Source organism: Oryzias melastigma, linkage group LG24 (assembly GCF_002922805.2).
Source record: "Oryzias melastigma strain HK-1 linkage group LG24, ASM292280v2, whole genome shotgun sequence".
NCBI lineage: Eukaryota > Metazoa > Chordata > Actinopteri > Beloniformes > Adrianichthyidae > Oryzias > Oryzias melastigma.
The window spans coordinates 16,636,196-16,660,103 of NC_050535.1; the positions used below are offsets into that span (position 1 = coordinate 16,636,196).

Sequence of the window (23,908 nt, forward strand, 5' to 3'; positions counted from 1 at the left end):
AAAATAGTAATTTAAAACCATCTGTGTGCTGCCCCCTACAAGTTGAATCAATGTATTGCAGTTGAATTTTGTGATTGGTCAAACCATTTAAGTCTGGCATCATGATCTGCATCTCCAGTAATAACAGCCCTGTTCCTCAGCCCCGCCCCTTTTGACATTTCAGATGTGGGTGGAGTCAGCCTCCAACTTCTGTTTGGTTACCCTTTAATCTGCTCTTGAGCTCTTTTTAATAAAAGATAAGCAGAAAAGAACAAAAAGTAAAGCTGTGACCATGTTTGTTAGTTTTTTAAACAGAAATGTTGCATAAAACACATCTTTTTTTGTTTATAATTCCACTGCTTCTCCAGGAGCAGATTTCTGCACCGATTCAGAAATCCGCTCACTGACTAGAGAAGACCTGCATGAGCTGTTTCCTGGAGCAGAGAATCTTAAACTTAGGAGGACAATCTTCAGGATAATACACAAACAAGTGAGCAGATAGACCTGAGATGCTTTTTCAGTGTTACTTTAGTTTTGATTAAATTGTTCTCTTTCTTCTGCTCAGAAACCACTCAACCTTCTTCTGAGGGAACTCAAATGTTTAATTTCACACAATTCTCTAAATGGTAACTTTTTTCTAAACACACAGTCTTAAAATATTTGTGATTATCTGTTATTCTAACACTATGATTCATGTTTTTTTTTTTTTTTTTTTTAATCCAGCTGTACCATCTAAAAACGGGGTCTTGACCGACTACCTCCATGTCCTGAGGAATCTGCAGACTCAGCTAAACCACGTTCAGAGTTTTCTGGAAGCTCACATCGGTCTGCTGGAGGACATCAGCAAAACTCATGTGGACCAGGAACCTGAACAAGGTGCTACAACAGGGGCGGGCAAACTACGGCCCGGGGGCCAAATTCGGCCCGCTAAGATATTTAATCTGGCCCGCCAAATGGGAATAAATAATAATAATAATCCTTATTTTCTTTATTTTCCCTAAAATTGTGGTATCTCCCCATAGATGGCGCACTATAAATACATTGACCTTTGTCCAGGTGCAGAAAGTTATTCTGCATTTCTGTGGTGTTGGAAGAATTGTCTTTTTTTATTTTAACGTTCGTGTATGTTTTCTGAGTCAGACTTTTTCAGATTATTCCAACACCACATGAACGCATCATTTCTCTAAGTGTACGCTTTTTTTCCTGAAGAACATCAAACTATTGGTGGAATTGGCACTAAAATGCGAACTAAAGCCAGTTTTGAAATAAAACTTTTTTTATATTGGTTTTAATCAAAATTAAAACATGTTTTCATCCAGATTTTACGGTGGCTCTTAATGCGTTGTGTTGTGAACTTGTGTTACGTTGTGACCTCAATATTATGTGTTGTGAGCTTAAAGTGTTATGTGTGAACTTGTGTTGTGTTGGGAACTTGTGTTTTGATCTTAATATGTTGTGAACTTGTTGTGTCCCTTCAGGGCCACCGTAAGATTGAATGTTTTATTTCTATCTCTTATGAGGTTTATTACCAACATACTCTGTGCGTCTATTCCTGGTCCGCCCCTTCCGTCAAACTTTAGAGTTCCTTTTGACCCTCAAGTCAAAATGTTTGCACGCCCCTTTCCTACAACATTTGAACACAACATAATGATAGTCCCACCACCATGCCTGGGCGTTTGTTGCAGAAATAGTGCTGACACCAAAGATAAATGCTTCTATAAATGATGACAGATGAGGCCCGCAGTTTCAGCTTCAACCTCATCAGTATCACATTATTAAATACGAGGAGGTAAAGAGGGAGGAGCTCAAAAGTCGGAACAGACTCTGAGGTTATTTCTCCTCCAGAAGACGAGCAGAGAAACCTCCAGCTGGCTGTCGATGACGGAACAGATGTTTCTTTTCCCACTAGCACGAGTTTCATTAACATTCTGGCTCAGCAAGTTCTGCTCCGTTGTTTTTATTGGAGGAAGTTCGCTCGTTAGGGATGGTGATGGATCATACGTTCATCACATCAGCTGGCGAGAGGATTATTTCTTTATTTTCCCTCCCAAAACCGATATAAACAGTGACTTTATAGATGAGTGTGTCAGGTTAGAGCAGATGCATCACAGCTGCAGGGGTTTCCAAATCATCTCAGACCTTTTTTATTATTTCTATTCATTTCCACTAATTGAAATTGTCATATTACAGTGGAGATTAATGAGTGTAAATGTTTACAGAAATAACAAAATGAAGAGTTTATTGCAGGCTTTTGTAAAATAAATAAAATGCTGAATTTAGAATATGTAAAAAAAAAAATAGTTGAGGTTTCTCAAAGGTTTAGGCAGCACAAAATGAGAACTTGACAGTAAGGGCGAGCAGAAATAGGGCTGTTAGACAGACTGAAGGCCCAGGAGAGGTTGAGTGATGAACTGTGAGAGTCTGTGGAAGCTGCTGAAGCAGAAATGAGCAAATTTGACAAATCATGACAGCATCATGTCATTGCTTTGAAGGGGATTTGCCAGAATCAAGCAGCTCCGCCGCCTGCACCCAGCCGGGCCTCCACCCCAGCCAAGCTGATGTCCACCCGGATCAATGTAAATCCACGACTAACTTTGTTTGTTTTTGAGAATTTGAAGACATAGTTTTAATGTATTTTGGACCTTTAAAATATTGGTAGCTTGCTTGAATCTGATCTTTTTTTTCTTCTGTTTGGATTCTGAAGTTTGTGTACGGAAAGTCAGCAATGTTAAACAGAAATCTCTTCCAAGAATTTTAATAAATTAAATAAAAAAAAACAAATGTAAAGTCCCCCATGACATATTTTGTTATTAAAAAAAAAAAAAAAACGTTCCCAGTAGTTTTAATTATGATTATGAAGTTTTCAACCAAAATACCAAAACCTTAAATGTCTTAAAAAAAACTTTTTTCATGTTGATCTGAAGCCTCTGTTTCCAAAATCTCCTCTGAGGGGCGTAGCTTTTAGTAGCCCCGCCCCTAATCCCCCTTTCTGATTATAAAAGGTCTGTAGTTATGTCAGAAATCCCCAACTACTCACTATATAATGCATTTGCATTTTCTAGTGCTGTCTGAATCTACTAATTCCAAAACTGAATGCACTAGAAACTTCCCAGAAGTCTTTGCAAAATACTAGCGTGCATCAATAATCACTGAATTAGCGAATATAGACCACAATGCATTGCGGTCAATTAATTTTGCACAAAAAAAAAGTGTTTAAATGTAATATTTGAGTAAACCATCCACATTTTCACCATCAGAACACAGTGGGGTCATAAATAAACGTGAAATGTTCGTATTGATTTGATTTTCACTTTGTGAAATTGGTGATGTCATATCTGGTGTTCAGAAAAGCAAAAAAAAATAAATAGTGAGCATGTCCAAATTGCCTTTAAAATCCAGGCCACTAGATAGTCCCGCATTTTATAGTTTTTTAGTCGTTGGGGGTTAGGGGGTAAATTCAGACACAACCAGAGATTTAAAAGGGGAAATACTCAGAAATGCATTATTTCTTTTATTAGAAAAATACCACGCAGACAATGTTAAAAGCTCAAAAAACATGATTTGCATCAGAGGGGGACTTTAACAAAACAACCACAAGAAGTTCCACATAAATATTTAGTTGACTTAAATGAATTTAGCCTCTCTCAGACACTTAAACCCCATGATGCACCGCCTCTGTTGACACAGTGACGTACCAGATGATTGTCAGTGGCAGAACCTGGGACGCCCACCTTCAGCTGATGGCCAAGGTCCAGGCTCACCTCCAGGATCATGTTCAGCTCATTTCCTGCAGCCAGAACGGCCAGATCGTCTTTGTTTTCTGCCACGTCGGCTCACATGGCAGGGCGGATGTTGATGCTGCCATGACTGATATAAGCGGTGAGAGGTTTGAAGCATTTGATGCCCAAAATTAACTTTATTAATGTTTAGTGTGGATCCTTTCAGAAAATGTTCATTAATAGAGTATATTGATTATTGTTGTTGTTCCTGCTCTCCACAGATGATGTACCTGTCATTCTAGTGCAGATGCACCACGTACAGGAGCTCAATCAACCTACTCCAATGACAACATGGTGTTTTCACTCCAACATTGTTCTGCAAATCAACGTCTTTGTCCACAAGGAGGCTCACGGGTTGCTAAGATGTCCAGAAAACTCAGCTGCTGTCTCTCAGATACTAAAGAAATTACTGGAGTTCAGTAAATCAACAAGTGCACAGAGGAGGACTGCTGCTGAGGAGGAGAGAGGCTCTTATTTTGAAAGTGGTGGCAGTGATTTGGATTTTAAGCTGTTTGGTGGTAGTGGATGCAGCAGCAGCAGCAGTAGTAGTAGTAGTAGCAGTGACAGTGAAACTAAAAGTATTTGGGAGAGTGGTCCATAGAACGGCTGACTGTGCAGATTTAATTCCTAAAAGGACCAGTGAGCTTTAAATTAATTTAATTACTTTAGTGCTTTTATTTTAACTTCTGTCTTTTAAATGCATTTTTTAAAATAATTTGGTTTGTAAAAGAGGTAACTGTAGAATTACTTGTACTTGTGTGGGTTGTGGACATGTATACATTAGATTTAACAAACCTTTAATGATGGATTAAGTCATGTGACAGCTTTGAATATTTAAATATTTTATCAAACCAAAGAACTTCACTTGTTTCTGTGAACTGCATGTATTTAAATTTATATTCAGTCTCTAACTTTAATAATTTATTATGTATTTCATAAAGTCATATTTGAATTTAGTTAAATTAGATAATGTGTTTTGCATTTGTAAATCTTTATTCATAATAGCTTTGTTGACAAGGTAGGAAGCCTTAGGCTCCTCCCACAGGGGTGTTGTCCTGACTGAGAATTCACTTTCACTTTCTCTTAACTGAAAACGGTGAGTGGACTTTTCATCTCTGTGCATTATAGTTGTTTATTATAGTTTATTTTAATTACTTTTATAGTTTTGAATAACTTATCATGCTGAGTTCTGCATCTTTTTTTTTTTTACTAAACTTGTTTTGTAATGCATGTTAACAGAGTTCCTGCTCATGGTGTCTTCTCTCTGTTCTCAGTTTTTATTGATACTGAAAAATGTTCAACTTCTGTTTTAACAATAAATCATTTTATTCCAACTCTAAAACAGATAAAACATCAGGAACTTCGTTTTTCAAAAGGAGGAAACATGCCGACCCTGCTTGAGAAAATAGAAAACTACGACGCACGTGCAGCTTCTGCACTGGGAGGTAAATGACCACTGGAATGGCTCTGGCGCGCGCGTGCAGCCGCCATTTCTATGCACCGACTCTCGTCTACAGAACACACCTGTCTCAGTGTAAGACATGCAGATACCAACCACAAAAATTGGACTAGCTCCCTCATTTCTTAACATATTTTCACAAAATAGGATTCGAATTAAAGCTTAGAAAATGCCTAATGTCGTGGTATATTTACATTTTTATTAACGCTAAAAACTAAGCTGTAAATAATGCAAGAACTGCACCTTCCAGTGTTCCCCCTTACCAAAAATAAATATACTTCAAGTACCGGTATATGTTTTAAAGTATAGAAAAGTATGTTTCCCAAAGTGTCAGTTTTCTAACAAGTATATTTCTTGTGACTAAATTAGCCAACTTTTAGTTTTTAAAAAAAAAAGTAAACTTAGAAGTATATTTAAAGTCACCTGTCTGGTATAATATTAGTTTACTGACCATAAACTCTTAAGTTTATAAAAGTAGACTTTCAAGTACATATAATGTAGCTTTTAGGGTTTGCTTTTAGTTTACAAGTACTGATTAGTGTATTTACCCTTTAACTGTCTGCTCAAGCAAATGGTGGTGAATATTTAGACAACATGTTTTTAAAAATATTGATTGTGTGTATTACTTCAATAGGAACATTGAAGAAAAGAAATTCGGTTTACTAAGTAGAAGTAACAAAGCCCATTTCCTAGTAAAAACACCTCAAAGGGCTGTACAAAAAAATAAAAACCTCTAACACACATGCAAATAAAAATTAGAAAAGCAACAATTTGTAAAATTCTGCCGTCATGAAAAAAGATCTTTCTTGGTCTGTACAACCAGGAAAGACTTTCAACACTGGCAGTACGTGTTCAGAAAATTACTTGTGAATAATAACTATATATACAATAAACTTTATCTAATATTACAAGTATCATTTTTTTGAAAAATTTAGGGACAGTTTTTTTTCTGTTTTTTAAATGAAGCTTAAGTTAACTAATGTCAAGATCATAATTGCCTTTTTTGTTTGTTTATTGTAAAATCAGGACTTGTCTTGAGGATTTTTCGGTTCATTGATCGCGCTTTCTTTGGTCTTCCAAGCAGAACCTTTGGTAAGCTAATGTAAATATTTACAAAATAACATTTTTGTACTTATCTCTTTAGTACGTTTGTCTGTGTGTTTCTTCTAAACTCTATGAACTGATAATTTTATATTTCCATCTGCTTCCAACTCTGCATGCTACTTTAATTATTCATAGTATATTTCATTTGTGATTTCTGAACTAAAAAAAAAATAAAAAAAAACATTGATTTTTTTCTCCATTGAAATTTGCTGTTTTGTATTTTGCCTTTTTTCTTTTTTTAAAATGAAATGTCAAGATCATAATTGCATTTTTGTGTTTGTTTATTATAAAATCAGGACTCGGCATCTGGGGTTTACGGTTCATTGATCACTCTCTCTTTTGTCTTCCAAGCAGAGCCTTTGGTAAGTTTAAGTAAATATTTACAACATAACATTTTTGTACTCATCTGTTTGTGTGTCTTCTACGCGTTTTTTAACTGCTGATCTTATATTTGCATCTGTTTTCCAATTCTCCATGTTGATCTATTTTTTATCTTTTATTTTATTTGTGATTTTTGAACTAAAAAAATTAATACATAAATTTACAAAACTGTTGTCATTTCCATTTAAAATCAGGACGTGGCATCGGTGGTTTACGGGTCATTGATCAAACTCTCCTTTGTGTTCCAAGCAGAACCTCCGGTAAGCTAAAGTAAATATTTAGACCACAACTAAAAAACTAAAAAAATTATTACGTAAATCTACAAAAGTGTTGTAATTTCCATTTAAATGATTCTGAAGCGATTTTTCTTCCAATTTTCTATTGATCTTTTTTCAACTAAACAACTTTAGATGTAATCCATCATGCTTTGCATCGTACTGTTTTGTAAAGTAAGTTTAAGATCATATTTGCGTTTTTATTTGTCAGACCCTCCTGATGTGGCCGGAAACGCCTGATGTGGCAATTTTGTGAAAAGTTGCGACAAAAGTTGTGATGTTTCTTAATATATAATTTTTTTTGAAAAGCGGCTAAAAATGTTAATTATGAAGTAATCTTCATATTTTCGTATTCCAACTCTTTTTATTGTGACACATGCTCTAGGAAAATACCTAGACCTTCACTCTGCCACGTGCTCGCTCGTGCTCAGCGCGTCGTTACTCATGACTGTGGTGACGATAGATTAGTCAAAGTTACAGTAAAGTTGCGTTAAAAATAAAAAAAGTTCACAGGGTTTGCTTTTATTTGCTTTAATAGTTACAATCACAACACTGGGATATCCTGGAGGGTCTGATTTGTCATCAGGGTTTATGGTCTATTGGTCCCTTTGTCTGTGATCTTCTACAGACAATCAATAAGCTAATGTAGATATTTAAAGTCTGACATTTTTGTGTGTTTCTCTTTTAAGCTCTTTAAATCGTTGATTTTATATTTCCATCTGTTTCCAAGTCTAATTTCTGAACTAAAACACTAAATGACAAAAATATTATTACCTCCATTGCAGCAATCTGTCCTCAAATTTTCTATTAACCCGTTTTGAACTATACCTATAATCTGTTTCCTGTTTCTAAAATGAATCTTAAGTGAAATAAAGTCAAAATCATAATTGCATTTTGTTGTTTGTTTATTGTAAAATTAGAATTTGTCACCTGGATTGGTCACCATGTCTGTCGTCCTCTACTCCTAATCCCAGGTAAGATATGTAAATATTTACAGCCAAACAATTTTGTTCTTATCTCTTGTGTGTCCTCTAAACATTTTGAACCATTGCTTTTATATTTCCATCTGTTTGCAACTCTGCATGTTAACATAATTATTCATGGCGTATTTCATTTGTGATTTCTGAACTAAAACAAAAAAAATACAAAATTACTGTTTCCATTGAAATCATTAACTAAAGATCTGCCCTCAAATCTGGAATTAATCCATTTTCAACAAGAAAAGAATAAAATAATCCATCATATATTTCCTCTTTTTAAATGAAGCTTAAGTTAACTAAAGTCAAACATAAATCTACAAATCTGTTGTAATCTCCATTGGAATCATTTGGAAGTGATTTATTTATTTATTTATTTTTTCCTCAAATGTAATCCATCATACCTTCCATCGTCCTATTTTTAAATGAAGCCTATGTAAAATAAAATCAAAGATCATAATTGTGTTTTTGTGTTTGTTCATTGTAAAATTAGTTGTTATCACCTGGATTTTCCTTCGCAAGGATGACGCTTTCGATGATCTTCAAAGCAAATTCTTAGGTAAGCTAAAGTAAATATTTCCAACCTAACATTTTTTTAGTTATCAATTTTTGTTTGTATCTCTTATAAACTTTTTAAACTGTTAATTTTACTATGTTACCTTCTGTTTCCAACTCTTTGTGTTAACTTAATTACCTTTGGTATGTTTCATTTGTGATTTTTGGTATTTATTTTTTATTCCAAGACTATTCTCGTCTCTTTTGTAATCATTTACAAACAATCTGTCCTTAAATTTTCTATTAATCCATTTTTAGCTCTAAGTGAATTAGTTGTAATCCATCATATATTTCCTGTTTTTAAATGAATCTTAAGTCAAATCAAGTCCAAATCTTAATTGTTCTTGTTTTGTTTGTTTATCATAAAAGTCATCTGGATTTTATGCGTCATTATTCGCTGTTCTCTTTCAAAGAAATCCTCAGGTAAGCTAAAGTAAATATTTACAACCAGATAGTTTTGTTCTTATCTCTCTGTGTGTTTGTGTCTTCTAAACATTTATGTTCATTTAATTATTTAGAGTGAACTTTGTTCAATCTTTATGTCTTTGTACAAATCAGTTGTAGAAGATTTCCTGTTGATCAAATATTTATACATCTTCAACTAAAAATTTGGTAGACATAAAATAAAAATCTGATTAAAGATTAGAGGCGGATTGGAGCGGCGTCCAGCATTTTGTGGTCGCTGCTCCAATCCATAGTCGTGACAAGAGCTGAACCAGAAAGCAAAGCTCTCAGTTTACCGGTCGATCTTCGTTCCAGTACTCACCTATGGTCATGAACTCTGAGTCGTGACCAAAAGAACGAGATCCCGACTACAAGCGGCTGAAATGAGTTTTCTCTGGGCGCTCCCTTAGAGATGGGAGGAGAAGCTCGGCCACCAGGAGAGAGCTCGGAGTAGAGCCGCTTCTCCTCCACATTGAGAGGATCCTGTTGTGGTGGCTCGGGCATCTCTTCCGGATGCCTCCTGGACGCCTCCATGTCCTACAACCTTAAATATGATTAAAAATTTACTTTGATAATTTAATAACCGTATTGTAATTCATATTTCCTCCTTATGTAACTTTTAATTTAAGATTTTCCCTTTTGTGTCTTTAATGTCTTTTGTGTCAACAGTGAAGTACAAGATGGTGGTCGGTGGTCAAACCTTTGGAGCTCATCTTCAGCTTTTGGACCTAATTAAGACTTCAGGATTAAATCTGATTGAGATCAATGATGAAGAAAGATGCATCACTTTCCTTTTCTGTCCTGTTACATCTCGGATTGGAACAGACGCTGAAGCAGCCATGAAGAATGTCAAAGGTATCAGCTCTTTCTTCAGTTGGAATGTGGGAAGAATACATTACTTCTCAAGCTATTGAATTTATACATCTAAATTCATATTGTATTTTGTTTATTTGCATCTTGTTAAAAAAAATACTGGTTGTTATGAAGGTCCAAACTCATCTTTACTACCTTCTAGCTGACTTGTAGAATAAATAAATATAATCTTTCACATCTTTTCCTCTGTTTTCTCTACAGGTGATGATCCAGTCATTGCTGTCTTGATGCATTACTCCCAAGAGCCCAGACATGTTTCCTCCTCACAAATTTTCTCTGGTTACCCTAATGTCGTCTTGGAGGTCCAGGTTTTCTACCATGACAGAAGGAACGGTTTGTTGAGGTGTGAACAAAATGAAAAAGCTGTCAATGAGTTAAAGGAAGAACTAATGAAGCATCACAGACTATTAAGCTGAACAATAAAGATCAAAGCAGCTTTTGTACTATCCTTTGATCAAATCTGATGTGTTGTTAGCTTTGATATGCAGTTCATTTTTGTAACAAGTTATGTAGTAGTTAAAACATGTTTTTTAACTGCAGAGACAGTTTTCACATAAGAAAAACCCTAAAATACAAGTTGAACAATTGTTTTTTGTCTCTCTTTACATTGTATTAATAAATAATGAGTTTTCTTTAACTTTTGTTGCATAATTGAATTACATTTAAAAAAAAATGTGTGGGGAATGTGTTGTTATGGAGAGAAAATATTACAAGCCCTCTTATATTCTTTAAGTAATGGATTTCTAATCTTCCTGATCATTAACAATAAAATCAAATTTCATAAATGGTCTTGATCCTTTTTTTTTATGGCTTTATTGTAATTTATGCAATAACAAACTGTAAATGGGCCATGTGTTCCTTACCACCATCCTTTTTTTTTCTGGATCAGTTTTCTTTTACTTTAAAAATACTCTTGCTACTGAAACATTTTATAAAGAAAATTAAAAAGAAAAATATTCTAAATATACATTTTAAATGAACTTCCCAAGAAGTTATCCAGATGGTAGATCAAATGTAGGCCGTAACACAACGCTGATCAAATGCAACATTTAATAAAACTTGTTGCTTTCACCTTTTGAAACTGTTTTCATTTACAGTGCAATTCAGTCCATACATTTGGTAAATGAGAATATTTAGGTATTTATTTAATGCAGTACCATTATTTAAAGTGTTTTGCGTCTGTAAACAGTTTTATTGTCCTTTAGGCTCCTCCTACAGAAGCGTGATCTGTCGACACGACTCAGAAATCACTTTCTCATTATGTGAAACGGTGAGTTTACTTTGTAAATGTACATTATAGTTGGATATTATATATTTTTTTATGCCTTAATTTGAGGTCTTGGAACAACTTATACTGTTGAGCTCTGCCTTTCTTTTTTTTAATTATTCATAAAATATCCCTCCTCTTGGTGTTTCCCCTTTTTGTTCTTTGCTTTATATATATGTAAAAAAAAAGTTTATCTTACAAAAAAAAGATTTGAACCAACATCAAGCAGGTTAAAAGCTGGAAACTCTTCAAAGGGTGGAACAATGTCAACTCTACTGTGGTGCATGTGCAGCTTCTGTACGTAATATTTATAATAAATTGACTCATGACCTCACATGTGCTCTTTACCGAGTTTAATCAAACCTGGTATTTTCAGATGCAGGATTCCAGACTGACTCTGAGATCCAGACCCTGACTCTAGAAGACCTGCATGAGCCGTTTCCTGGACTACAGATGCTAAATCTGAGAAAAGAAATAGTATGAAATATTTCATGAGAGGGTTGGTAAAGCTTAACGGTCTCCATGCTACTAATACATCCATAATATACAGTATGTCACAAAAGTGAGTACACCCCTCACATCTTAGCAAACATTTATTTATATCTTTTCTTAGGACAACACTGGATAAATGACTCTTTGACACAATGAACAGTAGTCAGTGTAAAGTTATTACAGCAGTGTAAATTTATTGTCCCCTCAAAATAAAAATACTGCCAATAATAGCTAAACCCTTGGCAACAAAAGTGAGTACACCCCTAAGTAAAAGTGTACAAATTGAGCACAAATGATAATTTTCCTTCTCCTTTGTCATGTGAACCATTAGTGTTACACTGTCTCAGGTGTCATCAGTAAGCAGGTGAGTTAAATCTGGTATAAAAGCTCTTCCACTCTCTTAACCGGCCACTGAAAGTTCAACATGCCACCTCATGCCGTCAGCTCTCAGAAGACCTGAAAAAACACATTTTTGCTTTACATAAAGATGGGCTAGGCTGTAAGACAATAGCCAACACTCTGAAACTGTGCTGCAGCACAGTGGCCACAATCATCCAGCGCTTTAAGAGAACAGGTTCTTCTCAGAACAGGCCTCGCCATGGTCGGCCAAAGAAGCTGAGTGCACGTTCTCAGCGTCACATTCAAAGACTGGCTTCGGAAAACAGACGGATGAGTGCGTCCAGCATTGGGGCAGAGATTGAAGGGATGGGAGGTCAGCCTGTCAGTGCTCAGACCGTACGCTGCACACTGCATCAAATTGCTCTGCATGGTCGTCGTCCTAGAAGGAAGACTCTTCTAAAGATGATGCTCAAGAAAGCTTGGAAACAATCTGCTGCAGACATGATCTTTTCTCAAAGTCTGCTCAGTTCATATCCCTGCCACAGCTTCCTACAGCCATGGAGACTGCCACCATACTAGTCAACCAGGTCTTCCGTCATCATGGCATACCCAATGATATTGTGTCCGATCGCAGACCGCAGTTTATCTCACAAGTGTGGAGGGCTTTTTGTTCCGCCCTTGGAGCCACGGTCAGCCTGTCATCTGGGTACCACCCACAATCCAACGGTCAAGCCAAAAGGGCCAACCAGGAGTTGAAAGCTGCTCTACGTTGTCTGGCTGCCCAAAATCCTTCGGACTGGTCATCCATTCTGGTTTGGATTGAATATGCCCACAATACCCATCCCTCTACTGCCACTGGTGTCTCGCCTTTTGAAACCTCCCTCGGATATTTCCCCCCTCTGTTCCCATCACAGGAAGCCGACCTGGCTGTGCCTTCGGTCTTGCATCACCTTTGCCAATGTTGACGCTTCTGGCATTAGACTAAAGCGGCCCTGCTTCGTACCAAGGCGCAAAACTGCAAGATTGCAGATCGTCACCGGATTCCTGCTCCCGCCTACCAGCCAGGTCAGAAAGTGTGGCTCTCGTCCCGTAACATTCCCATCCAGGCATCATCTCGCAAGCTCGCACCTCGTTTCATCGGACACTATGTCATTGACAAGATCATCAACCCTCCTGTTCGCCTCTGCCTGCCTACTGCTCTGCGGATTCATCCCTCATTCCATGTCTCCCAGACCAAACCAGTCAGGAGAGCCCTCTGTGACCGCCTCTTCCTGATCCTCCACCCGCCCACATCATTGATGGGGCTCCGGCGTTCACAGTTCGCCGTATTCTGGAGGTCCGACCTCGTGGTCGGGGGTACCAGTTCCTGGTGGATTGGGAGGGGTACGGATCTAAGGAGCGTTCCTGGGTGTCTCCCTCCCTCATCTTGGATCCGTCTCTCATCACCGACTTCTACCGTGCCCATCCTGACAGTCGACCTCGACCGCCTCCAGGTGGTCGTTGAGGCGGAGGGTACTGTCATGGTGCCCCTTCGATTGGACCCAGCTGTTGGACATCACCTCATCACCAGTCCTCAACTTAAGGAAGGCCTGCTCCAGTATTCATCGCCAGTTCGTTACCTTACTCGGTGCAGTAGCCTGGCCTCTCAGCATTCGCCTAAGTTTTTGACCTAGTGTTCTCGCCATCGCTTACCTTAATCATCTCTGCCCTCCCCAGGTCCATCCCAGGTAGGTATGCCTACCTGGGTCCTTTGGCTCCCATCTTCTCTGCCCGCCACACTCCATCAGCCTGCCTCTCTGCTTGGATCACCGCCCGCCGTTCCGGATCTACTCTTTAGCTCCTCTAATTTGACTCATGATCTAGCGTGTAGCCCGCCTTTGCCCAACATTGACTGAGATAGGCTCCAAAATTAAACGAGTGGTGTTTGGATGGATGAATGGAAAATAACGCTCCAAACACTGTAGATCTTCATCTTTGGATTCATCTCACACACAAGGATCAATATAAATATAACTGTTTACATAAAACTCCAGCTATTGGTGTTATGGAACCATTGTAATAATAATGTTTTTTTTTATTGAATATCATTTTTAAATGCATATAATTTGCAGAAAGGTTGTTTTTGTTGCATTACTATTGGAATTTTGTGTTTTTTAAAGTAAAAATGAAGTACTATAGATGTCCTACATATCTAAACACATCATTGAAGAGCTGCATGAGTTGTTTCCTGGACCAGAGAATCTAAAGCTGAGAAAGACCATCTATGAAATCATGAATAATCAGGTGAATAAACATTAGTGTGTCAGATGCAGACTGTCCTTGAAGCTCATCTTCAAATGCTGAAGGATGTCAACAAAAGACTGGATTCTGAAAACGTCAATATGAAGTTTTCAGATAAACATTTTCCCACTCCTATTTTTAACATGTTAATTTTATTTTTTACATCAGGATCTTCATTAGACGCCAATGGTTCCATGATGACCAATCAGATGCAAATGAGAAGTTAGTTAAATGTGTGTCTTGTCTTAATATGATGTTCATGACTTACACTGTTCTATTTTTTCAAGTTTAGTAAACTAAAGCTAAAATCACAATTGAATAATATATGATCTTTTTTTTATTTTCATGACATTAATTTACTAAAGATTTTTATCTTAAATGATGTATTTATTCATGGGTTGCACTGATACAGAACACCAGTAATTTTATGTTAAAAGTGTTAAACAATTGTGCTAAATTTGATAAGGATTTACTGTTTTATTTCATTAAATCAGACTTGGTATTAACACTCAGAAGGATGAATGATTTTTTCCAAATATTCAGATTTTTGTTGTCATTTTGTAATTTACAAATCAAACTGAAAACAAAACTAAGACTCAAAATTGGAGGTTTGAATCGATTTGTGGTGAAAATGAATTGTTGCTTCTCTAGTTTAAGAACTTTTAGCTAAATAGACAGTAGATATAATAAAAAAATGCCTAACTTAATATCCAGTGATGTGTGGTAAAAGTTCAACATAAAGAAGTTAAAGGTAATATTTCACTTTAACATTTCAATTCAAATAATGTAATACTTAACTTTTAAATCAATTTCAATTATGTTTCTTCTTATTCAGTTCAATCAAAGTTGAATTTCTGTTTCTGTGCAAAACCTTTAAATAAAGATTTTCATTTTTTCTTTCTTTATGCACATTTTTAGGAACAGTGAGGGACAAGATGGTGGTCTGTGGTCAAACCTTTGGAGCTCATCTTCAGCTTTTGGAGAAAATTCAGACGTCCAGGTTAAATCTGATGAAGGGAAACGATGAAGAAAGCTGCATCACCATCGTTTTCTGTCCTGTTGGATCTCAACCAAGAACTGATGCTGAAGCAGCCATGAGGACGGTTCCAGGTATCAGCTCTTTCACCAGTAGAAATGTAAAAAAAAAGCTTAAAACTTTTAAACTCTATTGAGTTTGTACAATTCAATTCAATTTTATTTATACAGCTGAAAATCACAAAGGAAATGTGCATCATTGGGCAACACTGTGCATGGTTCAAATTCTATTCAAAAACATAGATATGTATTTTTAATATGTTCTTGGGGAAATGTAGAAGCTACGATCGGCTCGATTAATTTAGTTATAGATGACCAGATCCATCATCATATTTGTTTTCTTCATCGGATCTGGAGATTCAAAATCTTCATTTTTTTTTTCTTTTCCATTTTTCCATTTTATCAACAAACATTGAACTTGTTTATGAGCTGTTGGGTAATGTGTATTTCAGTCCATAACTTTAATAAAGGAAAACATTTAGCATTTTCTTTTGTATTTCATAAAGTCAAATATTTATTCAATATTTGTTGACAAGACAGGAAGCCTGTCTTGGCTCCTCCCACAAGGCGCTTTCTCAACTGAGAAATCACTTCCCCTTTCTCATAACTGAAAACGGTGAGTGGACGTTTTATGTCTGTAAATGTGCATTATAGTTGTGTTTTATAGTTTGCTTTAATTGCTTAGAATAACTTATGTTGAGCTTTTTTGTGAGACTATAATCATCAACCTAAAGTAAATACATAAAAGGATTTGCTTGGAAATACATAACTTTTCCCCATAGAAACGTTTGGCTAGTAGAGTCCAGATTTAACTGGTAGACTGAATGTAACCATCCACCCAACCGGCTACTGACTAAAACAGTTCATGTAGAGCCCTGAGTACGGGTATAAGATCTGGTGGAAGTACCACGGCTGTTTGTTCCTAAACTCTGGATTAGCACACATTGGTCAGTACGCTTTTTAAAAAAAGGATGATTTTTTTTTTTTTTATTATTATCTGCTCGGTTTTATTTAACCAAAATACAAAGTCAGATCAAACTGTTTACTTGAAATTGGTTTAATAATCACCGATGGTTTTACTGCACCAAAATGTGAGTAATAAAGTAATGTAGGATTTCTGTAGTCTAGTAATTGTAGTTTAAAACATGAAATTTGAACTGTAATTGATTACATTACTCTGTTCCTGACACGATTTAGTTTTACCTTCATCCAAATTGATCTTAATTTTTCATATGTAAGGTCTTAAAAAGGTCTAAAAAGATCTTAAAAAGTCTTAAATTTAACGTGAGAAAATGTGTAGGAAACCTGGTGTTAATCCATTCTCAACTAAAACATGAATTTGATGTAATCCAACAATATTTCCTGTTTTTTAAATGAATCCCAGGTAAGCTAATGTAAATATTTACAACCTACCATTTTTGACTTATCTCCTTAGTGTGTGTGTCTGTAGCTGTGTTTACATTAACTCTGAAATGTCGCAAATAGGAATTTCCAAAATAAATTCTCTCAATGGAATCACCAACCAAAGTTTAATCTTTGCCGCACTTTTCAAGCTGGCAGCCTGAATAGACCCTTTTCACGTGACGTCACACATCGCCGGATGTGTGATGAGTCGCTTCTGGTCTGTATTGTTTAAAATGGGACAGTTGACTGCTGAACGCTTTAAAGCAATTTTACATAAATAATAAAGGGTAACCTCACCGATTGTAACCCAAATGTGTACAATATGTATTGTATAAATGTCCAACCTGGTTGGATTGGTTTCCTCCTCTTAGATTCTTCACAAATCAAAGAACAAAAGTCAGGAATCTTTCCTCAGTGCTTGTAGGAGGCAACAGCTCCTTCAAATTCCTATGGATGATATTAAACGAGTCATGGATTATTACAAGTACTTCATTATGAAGGTAATTATGATTTTATTCTTTTAATAATGATAACATTAGCATTAGCTTTGTGTTTGAGACTTGGAGCTGCAGAAGATCTTTTCTCACATAATCCTGGCAAATCCAGTGTGTCTGACATCAAAGTCAAACTTATTACTGTTGTCATGTTTTCTACTGCGGTCAGTGAGCTGCTGTTAGCTGTTATTCTAACGTCGCTCCTCATAACTGTGTCCAATCTCTGCGAAATTATAGGTTAAACATGATCAAATTAATTGAAACTGTTGTCAAAAATATGAAAGTGACTATTTCCATGCAATGTTATAAAATGCATTGACCCAGAGAGGATTCTTTTACTTGTCCGCTCTTATTTTTAAAGCTGATAGTGATAACGCGTGGTTTGATCATTGACTGTAAAAAATACTTTGTATAAACAGTCAATGGGTTTGATATCTGATCTTAATATTTTCACTGAACCAAATTATTCCTGTTTTTACAATTATCCCCTAAAATATCGCTTAGAACAAGTATATTTCTCCTGGGAGGTGATTCAATCAGTGCAGACATACAGCGATGTGCGTCATTGCTGAAGGTTTTAAAGGTGACCAACATGAATTTCTATCAGTTGAAGATACGTTCAAATAATATTAGCCAAAATAGAACCTGTTAGAATAAAATCTGCTCAAATGAAAGGAGGATATTTTCAATAAAACATTCAATATTGGAGGATTATTAAGCTTTTGTATTTTGATTTGAGATCGATCTGAGAGAGGAAATGAAAATACAGCTCGGCAGGATTCATAACATAAATATTGTACATTTTTCTTTTGATATTGGTAAAGTTACGTTTTATTATTTATGTCAAATTGTGTTAAACAACGTTGAGTTCTTCAGTTTACAGGTCTAAATCCATTAACTGGAAGTTACGTATCCTGCTGACGGCCCTGTGTGATCACTGTGAAAAGGGTCTATTAGACCCGGAAGTCTCCGTTGGGGATGAGCCGAGTGCCACGGATCTTGTCATATGTTCAAGCAGAAAAAGATCAGCTGTTCACTTGTTAGAATGTTTATTTTTTTTTTAAACCGCTGAGCAGGTTTTTCATGTGCATGTGATGAGACTGTACATGAACAAGGTGCGCTCCGAGCCACGCTTCAGTGACGTCACCCAAATGCTCCCATTTAGAGAATCAAATAAAAAAATACTTGTTCTCATCCATCGCTGTGTTTTAATGACTTATCGCGTATGTTGGGTTGTGCTTTATCGCAAAATTGTGATTTACAGGATACGGTGTCATTTTGAAAAGGTATTTTTTCTAAATTCTAGAATTTCAATGAAGTTTTGCTCACGTGTACATGGAAACTCAGCTTATGTGTTTCTTGTTAACTTTTTGAACTGTTACTTTTATATTTCCATCTGTTTTCAACTCTGCGTGTTAACTTCATTATCAATTGTATATTTCATTTGTGATTTCTGACCAAAAAAACTTACAAAGCTATTTTTTTTTTCTCCATTGAAAAAGATCTATCCTCAAAATTTCTATTAATCTATTTTCAACTAAAAATAAATGTAGATGTAATCCATCTTACCTTTCATTGTCCTGTTTTTTAAATAAATCATATGTAAACTAAAGTCAAAATCATTATTGCATTTTGTTTTGTGTGTTTATTGTGATTTAGGATTTGTCAGCTGGTCCATTGATCGCATTGTCTGTTATCTTCTGATAATCCTAGGTAAGCTAATGTTAATATTTACAGCCAAACAATTTAGTACTTATCTCTTTTGTGTGTTTCTTCTAAACATTTTGAGTCAATGATTTTATATTTCCATTTGTCTGCATGTTAACATAATTATTTATGTATATTTCATTTGTGATTTCAGAACTAAAACAAAAAGAATTACAAACTATTGTCTCCATTGAAATCATTAACAAAGTTCTGCCCTCAAATGTTAGTATTACAAGGAAAGAATAAGATGTAATCCATCATATATTTCCTGTTTTTAAATGAAGCTTCAGTTGAATAGTCATACAAAAATCTACAAAACTAGGAAGTGATGTTTCCTCAAATTTTCTATAATCCATGTTCAACAAAAATAAATGTGGATGTGATCCCATGGGGTCACATCGGGATCAGCTTAAAGTGAGCGAAAATACATATTGAAAACTTGAATAATAGACATTTAACTGAAAAAAATGAAAATTTGAAAATAAGATATCAAAATTTGAAAGAAAATGAAAATTTAATTTTTTTAATTTACAAATACTGAAAACTTGAATGAAAGAACTATAAATGTAAAAATTACCAATTGAAAAAAATGTATCCATTAGTGACAGCTGCTTTTTAGAACTTTCAATTATTATGATTATTCTTTTTTTAATCTTTACTTTCAGTTCTCTGTTTTCAGTTTCAGTTCTCATTTTCGAGTTTTTGCTGCTGAGCTGAGCCTAATTTTCCATGGGGGCGGGGCTTTTAGCCCATTGACATGTCTCCCATGGGGTGACTGAGAGGACTCCTTATGATGCATTTTTTACACTTCTCTCAGACACACATGAATATTTTTCATTTTTCTTTTTCTATGCTCGTTCCAACTTTATTAGAACAATGAGTCTAGCATTAGGATGAAAACGAGGATCTAAACACGATGAAGATTTATGTAAAGCTGTCAAGCTGTACATCTGTGTGAAAAACGGCACAGAGGAGATCGATTGACGAGATCAACAGCAAAGTCACGCTGAAAAAAACACAGAATAGCGAGAGAAAGGTGAACCGTGATATTAGTGAGGACAAACTAGACAGTAGTGATGCTGCTCTCTAAGTTTGATTGGAGTGGAGGGTAACGTTCTGCAGCAGAAAAGGCGTCATCACCTTTACGTCTTTGGGAATTATGGGATGCATTTTTGGGGAGCCAATGAGCTCAAAGCCCCGCCCCCATGTAAAATTAGCCTCAACTCAGCAGCGAAAAGTGGAAAACTGAGGTCTGAAAGGGAAGACTGGAAAAAAAATGAAAATTGGAAACAGCCGCTGCTACTAATGGATACGTCAATCAGTATTTTTACATTTATAGTTTTATTTTTATTTAAAGTTTTCTGTATTTTTCTTTCTCAAATTTTCAAGATGTATTTCAAGTTTTCAAAAAAAAAATTCAAATTTTCAAAAGTTTATTTTTTTCAAATTTTCAGTTTTTTTCAGATTTTAAATCTTCATTTTTTCAGTTACAGTGTCCATTTTTCAAGTTTTCCATCTGTTTTTTCGTTCCCTTTAAGCTGATCCTGATTGGACCCCATGTAATCCATCATACCATTCATCGTCCTGTTTTTTTAAATGAAGCTTATGTATAATAAAATCAAAGATCATGATTGCATTTTTTGTGTTTGTTTATTGTAAAATTAGGTTTTGTCATCTGGATTTTACTTCCGAAGGATGACGCTTTCTATGGTATTCCAACCAAAATCTTAGTTAAGCCAAAGTAAATATTTCCACCCTAACATTTTTTCCCTAACATTTTTTTAGTGTCTTATAAACATTTTGAGAAGGCCAGGGAACACCTCGGGTCCCCCCAGAGGAGCTGGAGGAAGATACCGGGGAGAGGAATGTCTGGGTATCTTAACCATCCATCCATAGATAGATGGATAATTAAAATTAATATTAAATCCTAATTATCTAATTACAAACATCTAAATACATTCTTTCTTCTTAATGACCTTTAATTATATTACTCCATATCACTGGATTCTGTCAAATAGACTTTATTTTTCAACTGTGAGGTTAACTTTTAGTTTAAGATTTTCACTTTTGTGTCTTTAATGTCTTCTCCAGTAACAATGAAGTACGAGATGGTGGTCTGTGGTGAAACCTTTGGAGCTCATCTTCAGCTTTTAGACCAAATTCAGACTTCAGGATTAAATCTGATTGAGATCAATGATGAAGAAAGCTGCATCACCTTCCTTTTCTGTCCTGTTACATCTCGGATTGGAACAGACGCTGAAGCAGCCATGAAGAATGTCAAAGGTATCAGCTCTATCTTCAGTTTGAATGCTAAAAACATAAAGTGTTCCTTAAACTATTAAGTTTATACATCTACATTCATATTCTATGCTGTTTATTTACGTCATTCTTAAAATCTGTGTTTTTATCAACATCCTAGCTCATAAATTGAAGTTTACTTCCTATGGACTTGTAGAATACATAAATATAATCTTTCACATATTTTCTCCTGTTGTTTCTGTTTTCTCTACAGGTGGTGATCCAGTCATTCTGGTCTTCATGCATTACTCTCAAGAACGCAGAGACATTTCCTCTTCAGAAGTCTTCTCTAGTCTCTCTGATGTTTTCTCTGAGGTCCATGTTTTCTATGATAGAAAGAACGGTTTGTTGAGCTGTGAACAAAATGAAAAAGCTGTCAATGAGTTAAAGGAAAAACTAATGAAGCTCCACAGACAAAGCTGCAGCTGTGCTATTCTTTAATAAAGTCTGCTGCGTTGTTAGCTTTGGTTGTGCAGTTAGTTTTCGTAAAAAGGTAAGGCTAGTTTAAATGTTTTTATCAATGGTACAAACACGATTCCAGTAGCGGTTTTAGGCACGAGCGGTACGGGCAGCTGCAGGGGCACCAACTCGAAGGGGGCGGCAGCTCAGCGCTGGGAGGGAAAAAAATCTGCACCGCTTTGGGTTTCTGTTACCTGTCATAGCTCAATGTTTTGAACCGCCTAAAACCAGTGAATTGGCGCCCCCTGCAGGTGCATTTGCTGAGAATACGCCGACAGTGTGAAGAGAGAGGGAGGGGTGGAGGTTTCCCAAATTAAGAAGATGGTCTACTTTGGTATAAACTTTCTATTTTTTAAAGTCAGTCATAACATGACATTCTATAACCCACAGTTACTCTAAATTAAAAACCGCCTAACGTGGGTAATATCAAAGTTCTCTTCAATATTAATTTTTTTCTTTCAGTTTTGTCCATATTTACATGTTTTCAATAAACAATGAACATGTTTACGTGCTGTTTGGTTATTTCCAGTATTGTAGAAGTATTTTATTGTGTACTCCATTACATTTAACCAGGACTGTTACACTTTTCTTCTGTAAATGTTACAATACAAAACCATAATATACATGTAGAATGCATTTTTCAACCCAAACATCTGGATCAATATTCTTTGGTTTAAAAAAAACTTTACTGACACATTTTATTTAACAAAACATGTTAAAATGTCAAAATTCAGCTGCTGTCTCTCAGATACAAAATAGATTATTGGAGTTCAGTAAAGCATCAAGTGCACAGAGGAGGACTGCTGTTTGTCCTGATGATGAGAGAGGCTTTTATTTTGAAAGTGTAGGGAGTGATTTAGATTTTAAGCTGTTTGGTGGTCGTGGTTTCATTAGCAGGAATATCAGTGAAACTATAAGTGTTTAGGAATAGAACAGCCGACTGTGCAGATGTTTATTCCTAAAAAGGCCATTAAAGGATATATTTTCATTAGAGCTGTCAGGCGATTAAAATTCTTAATCGCGATTAATCGCATTTTGTCCGGAGTTAACTCGCGATTAATCGCAAATTTACATTTGGCCGTTTTTTAAGGAAAAAAAATGTGTGGTTAGTGGAATTTAGTAGTTCTACATTAATTATGAAAACAAAAATGACAAAATTAATAGTTTTAGTCAGAAATACTTTATTTTGTAACATTTTATTGAGATAAACTTTCTTAACAATAAAAGGCTGTAACATAAAATGCCTAACAAAAGCCCAAGTGCAAGTGAAGGGCATTTTAAATTCAAAACTTCAATCTACGTTCAGTAAAATAAAATAAAAAACATCAAAAATAACATTTCTATAACACTTTCATGTTCATTTTTTGTCAGGACCAAATCTTTTCCTCCTCTGCTGAACTACAGTAATCAATGAAATAGAGATTTATCATTTCCAATGAACTTTTGTTTTTTAAAACATCAAAGACTGAGAAAAGCGGGATACTCTGTGGATAGTTTGACAGTCTGTTACTGCCGCCGCGTTCTCTGGCTGCAGCTCGATGCACCGACGTGTCCAGCGGAGCTCACGGATGAATATGCCAGCAGACAGACCGCTATGCTGGGGCTGGATCACGCTTAAACCTCCAGAACATTTAAAACGTCCCCCGGTGAGCTTGCTGTTCGGAACGTCGGGGGTCCGCAGCTCTCGGCGCCGGACGCGAGCCGGTACCACCAGACGTGGTACTGGACGCGAACCGGAGCCGGGTTAGGGTGCAGGAGCTCTCCAGGTCCTAGCGCCGGCCGGTTTTAGCTCGCAGCTCGGTGGTTGGAGACCCGCTCGTGATCTAGTGTGAGAGCAGCCGGTGAGTTGGAGGGCGGGACGCCCGCGCGCGCGGTATGGAAAGGCACGTATGAGAAAGTCCGCGATTAATGCGTCAAAAAAATTGTCGGCGTCAAGCACATGTCAGATTAATGCGTTTTTAACGCGACAAATCTGACAGCCCTAATTTTCATTCATTTCATTACATTCATTTCATAATTAAAATGTATAAATTTTATAATACATGAGTATTTCTTTAAATACTTTAGTTAATGTTAGACATAATAAGAAAAGATAATTACTTTACGGTTACTTTTAGACTTTACATTTACAGATTTTAGGTCATGTGACACCTTTTGAATAATTTAATAAATATTTGATCAAACTTGTTGACTTGTTAAACTGCAAACATTTACAGTGGATTCAGTTCAGTGTTTTACTAACAGTATTTTATTGTATCTTATAAAGTCACATGTATCATCAGTGATCCAGAAAGTCTGTTCTGCTTT

General features: G+C 36.0%; 3 protein-coding genes across 10 annotated transcripts in view; all 3 read left to right on the top strand.

Moving 5' to 3' along the window:
- LOC112157848 overlaps positions 1 to 4,854 on the top strand; it is a gene marked incomplete at its 5' end in the record, with an annotated part of 18,960 nt that extends 14,106 nt beyond the window's left edge. For all 4 annotated transcript variants that reach the window (XM_024290897.2, XM_024290895.2, XM_024290896.2 and 1 more), the window contains 6 exon segments: positions 348 to 469; positions 545 to 605; positions 703 to 855; positions 2,472 to 2,555; positions 3,667 to 3,858; positions 3,980 to 4,854. In XM_024290897.2, the coding sequence (XP_024146665.1) occupies positions 348 to 469; positions 545 to 605; positions 703 to 855; positions 2,472 to 2,555; positions 3,667 to 3,858; positions 3,980 to 4,359 (992 nt within the window). In that variant the 3' untranslated portion in view covers positions 4,360 to 4,854.
- Positions 4,714 to 10,615, top strand: LOC112157850. Of its 5 annotated transcripts, XM_024290906.2 has the most exons (10): positions 4,714 to 4,854; positions 5,104 to 5,203; positions 6,244 to 6,309; positions 6,618 to 6,683; positions 6,897 to 6,962; positions 7,898 to 7,951; positions 8,448 to 8,513; positions 8,879 to 8,932; positions 9,623 to 9,808; positions 10,028 to 10,615. In XM_024290906.2, the coding sequence occupies exons 2-10, from the start codon at positions 5,143 to 5,145 to the stop codon at positions 10,240 to 10,242; spliced, it is 834 nt and encodes a 277-aa protein (XP_024146674.1). In that variant the 5' UTR covers positions 4,714 to 4,854; positions 5,104 to 5,142; the 3' UTR covers positions 10,243 to 10,615. The 5 variants fall into 5 exon arrangements, with proteins under 5 accessions (XP_024146674.1, XP_024146669.1, XP_024146671.1 ...); XM_024290901.2 differs by lacking the exon at positions 4,714 to 4,854 and having other exon boundaries at positions 4,961 to 5,203; XM_024290903.2 differs by lacking the exons at positions 4,714 to 4,854; positions 8,879 to 8,932 and having other exon boundaries at positions 4,961 to 5,203.
- Positions 10,616 to 11,530: 915 nt separating this feature from the next.
- LOC112157845 lies at positions 11,531 to 22,179 on the top strand. Its single transcript, XM_024290888.2, has 6 exons — positions 11,531 to 11,570; positions 14,373 to 14,426; positions 15,123 to 15,314; positions 18,797 to 18,850; positions 20,936 to 21,127; positions 21,357 to 22,179. Exons 2-6 carry the CDS (start codon positions 14,399 to 14,401, stop codon positions 21,581 to 21,583), a joined length of 693 nt encoding a protein of 230 aa, XP_024146656.1. The 5' UTR covers positions 11,531 to 11,570; positions 14,373 to 14,398; the 3' UTR covers positions 21,584 to 22,179.
- The last annotated feature ends 1,729 nt before the right edge of the window (positions 22,180 to 23,908 follow it).